At 38.9% G+C, this 10,729-nt stretch overlaps 1 protein-coding gene across 1 annotated transcript; it reads left to right on the forward strand.

Annotated features, from left to right (window-relative positions):
- The first annotated feature begins 4,776 nt into the window (after nucleotides 1–4,776).
- LOC124160248 (carbonyl reductase [NADPH] 3-like) lies at nucleotides 4,777–10,729 on the forward strand. Its single transcript, XM_046536062.1, has 6 exons — nucleotides 4,777–5,150; nucleotides 5,285–5,413; nucleotides 6,734–6,865; nucleotides 6,970–7,223; nucleotides 8,989–9,197; nucleotides 10,200–10,729. The coding sequence occupies exons 1-6, from the start codon at nucleotides 5,127–5,129 to the stop codon at nucleotides 10,328–10,330; spliced, it is 879 nt and encodes a 292-aa protein (XP_046392018.1). The 5' UTR covers nucleotides 4,777–5,126; the 3' UTR covers nucleotides 10,331–10,729.

Consider the following 10,729-nt stretch of genomic DNA (forward strand, 5'->3'; position numbering starts at 1 on the left):
ACCAATGATTCTTTTCAGCTCATTTCCCTCACTTTCCCATCTCTTGCCTTACTCACAAGTTAAGTGCTGGGGGATGCGCTTCATTTGCCAAGAGTTGCTGATTGATGAGCATCTTAGCTCCTGGCAGGAGTATTGGGCTATAAGTTTTTGCACAGTTGTACACCATTTGGCATTAAAAACTTCATTTAAATTTCTGAATATTCAAAATTATGTGAAAAATCTCTCAATACATATTGTGGCATCCCACCCCCGACTCGCCCGGATACCACAATAGAACCGGGGGGAGACGTCGCACAAAAATAAAAAAAAAATACAAATCCGCGAAGATCCCTCCCGCATGGGACCTACGGGATAAAACAATGCCACTCACTTCTCGTAATTCACATAAAATAAAAAAATATTCCCCTTCTGTTAAGATGATTGCGGGTGGGGGGTTCCCGATTCAAACTGATGGGTGACGTTCGGGTGCTGATGCACTCGTCCAACACGCATTTACGGGAAGGAAATCAGACGGGGCGAAAGGAAGGACGAAGGATATTTTCAATGGGGTGACCCGTGGAGGAATCAGAACAAAAACACTCTCTCAAACGCTTTCAATTTAACAAAATATAATTCACACAAATAAGGTTGCATATGACAAAAAAACAAAAGGAACCCTCTTATACGCTAATGAAATATGAATTGGTGAAAGCCACTTATGAAACATCGATGATAAATAAAAATAAAAAAACAATATAACTTGGTTTCTAGATGAAAATCAATATAGAAAATGATGATAACAAAGTAAAGTTCGGTGGTGAACACGTAAATATGATACAAATTCAATGATTTCTTGACTGGGGAGGTAAATGATAGTCCATCCCGTCGAATGTAAATTTGGGGTGCGAACGTTAATTGTACTTGGTGACTGATTTCACTTTCACTAATGTAACGGGTGCGTTCCGTGACTGTTTGTCTTAACTTGGCTTGGCAGGAGACACAAGGGGGCTTTGGGGGGGGGATAGCTGCAATCTTACTTTGTCGTAGTCCGAGTCTCGACCAGGTTGGATCCAACACTCTCTCGTTCCATTTACTGCACTCCTTTCTCCCTTGTTGGAGGAAGCTGCATCCGGAACGGAGATAATGCGTCCTCTTCAGCTGGTCCTTTGCTCCTTCGGACGGGGGGGGATTCTTCTTCCAGATCAATCTTTCTGAAAATATTTGGGCCCCTTGTCTCCTCCTGCCGTGCGTCGCACTGATTTTGAGCATAGGCTCCGCCCGACAGTCACTTAAGAATTCTCCTGGTTCTCTTACGCGCACCACCTTTTATCATACCCCAACTAGGGGTGGGGGTAATGCACAATGAAGGGAGGGAGGAGTAATATGCCATTCACTCAGGGAAAACCCGAGCTCCCCTCCTCCCACACACACACACTCACACACAACCATACAAAATTCGGCGAAAACACATTCATCCCCTCTTACTCATCCACGCCTTCCTCCACGGGCCATGGTTTGGGGGTGGGGTTTTGGGAAAGGTCGTGGAACGAGCGGGTAAACTGGTAGGGAAGAAAATGCGCCGAGTAGAAATGCACTGTAATGGGGCTTGAACCATTACAATATATGTATATAGTTGAAGTGGCACTTCATCTGCTGACCCACCACTGTTTTGTTTTAGTGGTAACATGAATTCATGAAAGAAACTATATTTGTTTTATGTGTATTATTTAGTGTAGGACACTAATTTTACTTTTGTTTTATTCACTGTATTTTTAAAATGCCTGTTTTACCAATAAAATAACAAGCTTGGATTTTACACTTTCCCAACGGACAGAATATTCAAACTTTTCTCGGGTTTCTGCACGGATAAGATACTTGAAGAGCACCAACGCTTAGGGTTTCAACTAATCACCAATTCTCAAGGCTACAAAAAAGGAGATTTGCAAGGTATGAAGGTAGAGACAAGGCCTCCGTAGCCGAGCTGAACAAGGTAAGTGCAGTTCCATGTGCTGACATCTCAGACGGCACAGAATCCTCCGTATCTAATTCGTATGCAGATAGTATCCATTGACAAAAAGCGACGGAGCGGTAGTCAATGGATACTATCTGCATACGAATTAGATACGGAGGATTCTGTGCCGTCTGGGATGATATGTGACATTGTGTGTATGCCCCTTTTCCATTATATGTATTAATTTGAATTGTTGTCATGGTAGGGTATAGCAAAATATATAGGGCACAAGATATTAGACATTGGGAAATAGAACAAAGTGTGAGGCATAGGAAAAAAAGTATGAAAGCCAAAATAGAAGTTGAAGTCTATATTTATATGCACTGTTCATTTTCTGAAGGCCTGGTCAAATTTGAGGTTAGTTGTGAGAAGAGTGAGCCTAGAGAATGGGTGACGATTCGGAACCCAAAACGTTGGCACTCTACGAATATCTTACCCGCGCGGAAACCTGAGAAAATTTTAAATATAACAAGCTTGGATTTATGTTGAATACTCCTTGAGGCTAGCAGCTGACCTTAGTCTCAGAGTGTGTCCACCTGGTTGTGGATAGTGGATCAACATCTAGATATAGAGCTTATCAGTGATATAAGCGAGTTTACGATGGGATTCTGATGTGATATGGGTCTATACCTAGGTAAGATAGGCCATCTAAATAATGCATTAAGCTGTGAAGGTTCTGTGACTACCCTATTGTTGGCGATGGGAGGCCAACGACAATAGGGTAGTTTCCTTCATCAAAGAAAATGAAAGGCATTGATTGCAATTCGTTACCCACCAGTGTATTCATAATATACAAATTATGTGGTTTTAGAAATCCCAGTTTAGACGAATGTGAATGGTCAATTTTAACCTCATTTGATAAAGGCCACATTGGCACCCATGCAATGCCACTCCACATGATGTCACAGGGACCTAGTTTCGATAGGATAGTAGGATACGAATAGATAGGAGTTTTATATCGTCTGAGATTACCAATGCATGCATGAGGCACAGAGCTCAGGGAAACATCTCTTAATAATCCCCTATTAAAATATGGTAGTTTCCTTCATCAAAGAAACCGAAAGGCATTGATTGCGATTTGTTACCCACCATTACTGTATTCATAATATACAAATTATTTCGTTTTAGAAATACCGGTTTAGACGAATGGCAATGGTCCATTTTTATCCTCATTTGAAAAGGGCCAGATTGGCGCCCATGCGATGCCACTCCACGTGACGTCACAGGGACCTAGTTTCTATAGGAGAAGATAGGAGTTATACATCGTCTGAGATTACCAATGCATGCATGAGACGCAGAGCTCTGGGAAACATGTCTTAATAATCACCTATTAAAACTGGCTAAGGTCGGAAAGTTTTCTTCGTTTGATAAGGTATTAATAAACCTTTTTTAAGCCAAGCGCTACCAGCCAGCAGGGTACTCAGCTACCCTCTAGCATCCTGCGTCCTATCAGCGCTCAGAGCCTTGATCAAGGTCACCTCACAAGACGGGAGGGGGAACCAGAAATACGTCACACGGAGAGATTTCCTTACCCGTCGCGTTTTCGCGCGCTTGAAAATTTTCACTTTTCATTTGATCGCGAAAAATAGATATCGTCATTTAAAAATCTAAAAGCGTGAAATACGTACTCCAGGAGTAATAATCTTCTGATATAGGCAATAAAAAAATAATAGGAAACCACCCTAGTGCCTAAGGTCGGAAAGTTTCCTTTGTTTGATAGGGTAATAATAATCCTTATGTAAGCCAAGCGCTTCCCGCTAGCAAGATACTTTGCTACCTGCTAGCAGCCTGCATCGTAGCGGCTCTCAAAGCCTCACCCCAAGGTCACCTCACATGACGGCAGTGGTAACCAGAAATACGTCACATGGGCTTTTCCCAGCATTCACACTTAGCAATTTCATTTTCGCATGCTTGAAAATTTTCACTTTTCATTTAATCGCGAAAAATAGATATCATCATTTAAAACTCTAAAAGCATGAAATATGTACTCCAGGAGTAATAATATTTCGATTTAGACAAAAAAATAATAGGAAACCACCCTATTATGCTCCCCATTACATGAGAGAGGGCTATAAGCTCTTCTTCATACGGGTTAAACTGGAGACTATAGTGGTTAGTATAATTACACTCATTTCACTGCAGGTATGGTGGCGTTTAATTTAACGGCTGTAGTACTTTGATATGGAAGGCAAGGGGAAACCACCAAATTATCCTGAGGAGTCGTTACTACTCCAATTTTATCAGGCGTGGTGGAATTCTCTCAGGTAAAATATTCTTGTGGTAAACTACCCCCCATTCGGATCTCCAGGCGGTTACTACTCGAGAGGGTACAACGGCAAACTGTGATAAAGTTACAAGGATATTAACATGAAACATGAGATCGCTTAGAACCTGTGGTGGGGTAGAAGACTTGGAAGGTGGAAATGAAAAGATGATGATGAATGCTAATGATGAGTCACTTGGGCTCAACCTGCACAGCGGGACTCCACAAGGAATTAAAGAAAGAGTAACTTTTTACTATGAGAGAACACATTTAAGAAAATAGTGAAGGACAAGCGTAGGGACTACGGTAATATCCTATGCTATAGGCAATAAATTAATATCCTACATGGTAGGCAACACCCTTGGCTTTCGTGTACTTCGGGTCTTCCGTATATAAGGGGTAAAAGCACGGAAAACGTACACCACAGATGTTAACACTGGTACATGACTCTTTAGTTCTCTTTCCAACCACCAGCAGCGTTTAGTAGCTATTTGTCGGCATGGAGTGTCTCATCTGGAAGATATTACGGCCACTTCGATCGTAAACAAAGCCGACCGTGTACACACCCACCCACCTGCGCTGTTACGTAAGAGGCCGGTGATTTCGATCTTTAGTGTAAATATTTTATTTCAGTGCTTGATTGATAGCGTTCCAAAAAATATAAAAGTGTTGACGCTTTATGTTCCAAAGTTCGAGCAGTTCCCCTCGGTGGTCACTCATGCTACCAAGTGATTCATATTTTTTTCTACATACTTCACGGTCATTCAGTATCGGCATTTCACGGTGACTTGCTTCTTCAAGCGTAGAATTGATCGCCAAAGAAAACGTAACGCCTGAAAAAGAAGCCATTTGAAGTGAAGGAAAGCAGAAGAAATGTCTAGTACTAGGGTTGCTGTGGTATGTATTTTTAGAATAGGCTGTATGCATTGTAAATTAAACAAGCGGAATCTGTGTTTTTACTCAATTTTAATATTCAGTCTTAAAAGGGAGGTATGCAATAATTAGATCACGGCCCTTTCAATCCTTTCCAGGTAACTGGTGGTAACAAAGGTATTGGATATGCCATTGTCAAGGGTCTTTGTGAGAAATTCGATGGCGTAGTGTACTTGACTGCAAGGGATGAAGGCAGAGGCAAGGCCTCCGTAGCCGAGCTGAACAAGGTAAGTGCAGTTCCATGTGGTGACATGCAGTGGCGGATACAGATGAGGGGCGCAGGGGGCGCGCCCCCCCTTTGCGGGGCCACCCGTATTGCCAAACATAGCAGAACCATAATTTTAACTTTTTTATATCATAAGATGGAATTGTCTTGAATGTGTGTTAAATCACTTTAGTTAAAATTTCTGAAGCTCTGCATGTGACTTGATTATTTTTTATTGCGATAAAAGTAAAGGTAACTCAAGATGTCTTTTGCGCCCCCCCCTTGAATTTTCTCTGTATCCGCCACTGGTGACATGATATGTGACACTGTGTACATGCCCCTTTTTTTAGATGAATAAACTTCAATTGTTGTCATCTTATGGCATAGAAAAATGTATATGGCACTTAGGTCTAAGTATGCATAAGTTTACTTACATCTATGTTTACGCTTGGGAAATAGAACAAACTGTGAGGCATATGAAAAAAGTAATGAAGCCAAAATAGAAGCTGAAGTCTAGGTATATTTGCACTGTTCATTTCCTAAAGGCCTGGTCAAAGAGTTCACTGACACCTACAAGCTGTTTTGTGAATGCGTCACGAGAATGTTGGTAAAAAATCACTGTGTAACTAATCAACTTCCACTTATGCATGAATGGAAACCTGCACGCATTTGGTACTAATGATTATGCAAATTTCATTGTTCTATCAAAAGTGTTCACACAAATCTTCATTCACTTGTTAAAGTCAATGTAACTCATATAACCTCAAATGCAATCAAAAAAATCATTACAAATAAAGGCGCAAGGCAGTGGGGGGTTAGTAACTGTTCTTACCAAACCCTAAGACAAAATATGTTTATCCCTATTATATACATCATTTATATAATTCGAGTTGGTACTATGTATCCCTACCTGACTTCATATCATGACCCATCAGTGGGAATAGATTTGCACCATTCATTCTTTGATACTTTATCATGCATCTGCCACTACTATAGTATATAAAACTGGTATTCCCAGGGTCAGACGAGTGAATCTGCCCCAGTGTCTCTAAGTCAGATTTTTACAGAACTTTCGTTCTAATGAACAACACACAGAATTGGTTCTTGTAGGATTCTCAAAGACATTAAATTGGAATTCACTAAAAGATTTCAGCAGATAGAAGGGAAATATTTTATGCAACAAAAAAAATCTGCCATAAACAGCCATTCCTTGGAAATTTACTTGAGTTTTTCTCTCAATTCTTGAGGGGCTGGCGATTATTAATGAATATCTGACTTCCTCCCATTTTTAGGCTTTCAATGAATTATCTGAACTCACCATTTATGAACTTTCTTTCTCTAGCTGGGATATAAACCATTGTTTCATGTTTTGGATATTGAGAAGACTGATTCTGTGGTTGCATTTAAAGAATATATTGTGAAAACTCATGGCGGTATTGATGTTCTGGTAAATAATGCAGCAATAGCCTTCAAGGTAGGTATCATTCTGTGTGAATTTTCATTCAGTTTTGCTGGTGAATTAATTATCTGCAAGGATATGGGTGTTTCTACCTGAAAAACCTTTTTCCACTTTTCTAGCATGATGCTAAAGAGCCTTTTGGTGAGCAGGCTGAAGTTACAGTGCGAGTGAATTTCACTGCAGTTCTCAACACTTGCCATGTGCTTTTCCCTATACTAAGGCATGGTGCTCGTGTTGTTAACATATCCAGCTGCTTAGGGCATTTGTTCAATATTAATGGTGAGGAGCCCCATGCTTCTAAACTTCGTGAAAGATTTGCTAGCCCAAATCTGACAGAGGATGAGTTGTGTGCATTGATGGAAGAATTCGTTCGGTAAGTTTTAATTATTTTTATTAATTTCTTTGAAATATTGGACAAAATTATTATGATGCATCGCTCATAATTTACAGCTCTCTCGGTCCATTCAGAGGGCCTCCAAAAATGTTTTCACCCAATTGAAAAGATGAGTTTTCCTCCCACTCCCGAGTATATTTTGATGGCCCTGGTGTATGAAAGCACAACATTACATGTACCCATTATGTATTTATTGTTTGCAGAATAGTATCCTACATTTTCCACCAAAGAGTCTTCTATACAAACAGAAATATTCGAAGTACAGTACACTCCCGATTATCCGGGCTAATGATGAGGAGAGACGGCACGAATAATCGGAAAACTTGGCTAACCCAAACTTTCCCTTAAACGCCTTGCAATGCTCATAATTTACCTAAATCATGCAATACATTATTATTTATGCAGTTACTCTGTTATTTTAGAGTGCTTCCCGGACTCAATAATCTTGAGCTCTTTGCCAGTTCGTAATGTTTTTAGCGGAGCACGGTCGCGCACTGCGAGGCTTGGAAAGCAAGAACACTGTGCTCCCATGAATGCAGCGAGTGAGTGACCGCATCCATTTTACGAAGGGGATTCTAACGGAAATAATAAGCACGGTTTATCCAAGCATTAATGCAGTAATTCCGATGATTTTGCATCCGATTTTATCTTTTTATAAAGATTGCGGAAAACATTGAGTGAGAGTAAAAATCATACACGGATAATCTGCAACCCGGATAAACCGCAGCCGGATAATCAGGAGTCTGCTGTATACAAATATATTGTTAAAACTGTGGAATCTGCCATAAAAATCATAAATTAATATCTAGGATGTTCATGTAGGGAATTCCATTTTACTTTTCCCGTAACCCTTTGATTTAAATGTACAAATTTCCAATTGGTGAATTTATTGATGCTTCCTTCTTGCAAGACTTGTCCTCTTCTACACACTCTGGTAAACTGTGAGTTTCTTTATCCATAACACCCTATTTGCCTTTAATATCTGCTCCCATAACACCAATGTTTCCAGATCAATACAGTGCACAGATTATCAAGCACCAATTCTTTGAGAATCATGGAGGGTGTAGTTAAGTAATATACACTGTATTTACTCACTTCAAAGTCTGCTACGCATAATAAATGAACTCAAATGCTTCTTCTTATTGTTTGTGTTGGCAAACCTTTATCAGTAAGTGGAGGAGAATTAACTAAAATAGTATGTCAATATCGCATTCATTGAAAGTATATTACTGTAATGTGTTGTTCTTTCTGAGTGCTAAACTGTTGTATTTGCCCTTCCGGCCCTTATATCAGAGTTGAAATATCTTCTCATGATGAAACATATCATAATAGTGGCAAAAATGGAAAATGTGACCTACTAAGTAACCAGCCTCGATAGAGTTATTTGAGATTATATGCCATAATAGCCTCAGCTATATTTTATTTTTATATTACATGTCATTTACATACAAAAATGTTCTTCGAAATACCTCTTTACCGCTGATGAAGTCTACAAGATATAGCTTTCACCTTTTTTATTATTTATTATTTCTTACTATTTATTCTTTATTTACGACTCTTTCATCTTCAATAAATGCTAATAAGTAATACATATTTGATTATGGATTTTACTACTTAATATTGATTAGAATAATGTGTAAGGAAATATGTAATCTGGCCCTAAAATCCTTAAGGTGATTCAATTCAATATGTAAAAAAATATATTTTATTGCAACTGAGAGAGTTTTATTTTTTATCCCCGTAGGGCAGCAAAAGCTGGTGACCATGTTGCCAAAGGTTGGCCAAATAGTGCCTACAATGCATCTAAAGTGGGCCTCTCTGCTCTCACAAGAATCCAGCAGAAAGAATTTGATGCTGATAGTAATAGGCCTGGTATTGTCGTGAATCATGTTCATCCTGGATATGTTGACACGGATATGACAAGTCACAAAGGCCCTCTTACTATTGAGGAGGGTAAGTTTTCTGTTGAAAGCTATTTCACTGTTCTTAATGGTATTACTATGTCCATCGTGCTGTGATATTATTGTCCTTTTGTTGTTTTACTGGTATGTGGCCCGTCATATGCATCTGATGATGTACAGTCATAACTGTAGGTAGTCATGGTCTCTTCATTTTTGGGTACCATCCTTGATCAGATTATTTAGTTCAACATCTTAACTTAAATATTTATCGAAATGTTTGTCTTTACTAAGTTGTTGAATACATTTTGATTTTGATGCATTTTTGTATCTGGAGAAGGAAGAACTTGAAGGCAAGAGTACAGTTATTTTCAAAATAAAGTTTTGATAGCCATAATAGCTTTGACAACCATTCTAGGTAAACATGAATATAATTTCTGTAAGAAAATGCTCTCACTTATTCAGTTATTCTACCGGGATAGGTTAGGGTGGGGCTCAACCCAGACTAAGCCAGAGGCATTTTAATGTCTCATATTCTGGCTAGGGACTGGCATTCCTAACTGAGGGACACCACATACTCAAAGGATTTTTTTGGGTGTTTCATGCGGCATGCATAAATTAATTAGAAAATTAAACAACCTTTTTTTATAAGCTTTTCAAATTTTGCTGCCCCCTGAAATCTGCTGCCCGTGGTACATGCTTTTTCTGACCTAGTTCCGTTCCTGCCCAAGATTCTTTGGTTAGCAGAAACCAAGATCCTCTACCAGAAAGTTTACCATGGTCCTCCTAATAAAGGATCATATAAATATTTCACTTTTCCAATATGTAGATGTTCATGAAGGGAGAAATGTCATGAGATGCGAAAGTTCATAAGAAAATTCATGAGCACATCCATAAAATGAATTTAAAAGTAAAATGGCTGGGTGTATCATCCTAGTGTTAGTGAGGCTGTTATGGTGGGGGTATAAAGCACCAAACTCTAGTTGTCCAATGGAACTGATCATTGCATAACTACTTTTGATAGGTATTATCTGCTCTAATGATTCCTTTATTTTAGGTGCTGTCGCTCCATTGTACCTGGCTCTGTTACCACCAACAGATGACAAAACTCCCAAAGGGGCGTTTGTGTGGAGGGACAAGACAGTTCTTGACTGGACAAAGAAACTTCCTTCAAATTATATTTTTTAAGTATTCTTGTATTTCTTGCAATGGAATTAGATTTTCCATGAGAAGTCTGACACAATTGACTGATGTCCGCATAGAAATGTTCCTTTAAGTCATTATCATTACACTTTGCACAAAATAAATTCCATATTGCCATTCTCAGAAGAGAGATTCATGATGAAATGTGTCTCATGATATTGTTTACATTAAAGTGCATTTTTCAGTCTCAATTTTGAATCCACATTTTTTGCCATCATGTCTAGAGTTTTCTTTGGCTATAATTTCAAAATTCTTAGAAAAAAAAACATTCCATTGCACTTTAAGTCAGCTGCAAAAATATACACAAAGTTGACTGGTTTATGCATTGCATTTTTAATGGTAATTTTACAAGAAATAGTGATTAAAGATTGAGATATAAAAAGT

The sequence above is a fragment of the Ischnura elegans genome, chromosome 6 (genome assembly GCF_921293095.1).
Source record: "Ischnura elegans chromosome 6, ioIscEleg1.1, whole genome shotgun sequence".
Lineage (NCBI taxonomy): Eukaryota > Metazoa > Arthropoda > Insecta > Odonata > Coenagrionidae > Ischnura > Ischnura elegans.

Excerpts from the sequence above, each read along its gene's own strand:
- LOC124160248 (XM_046536062.1), top strand. The coding sequence starts at position 5,127 with ATGTCTAGTACTAGGGTTGCTGTG. Across the intron at positions 5,151-5,284 it reads CTAGTACTAGGGTTGCTGTG|GTAACTGGTGGTAACAAAGG; the intron begins GTATGTATTTTT and ends AATCCTTTCCAG. Across the intron at positions 6,866-6,969 it reads ATGCAGCAATAGCCTTCAAG|CATGATGCTAAAGAGCCTTT; the intron begins GTAGGTATCATT and ends CCACTTTTCTAG.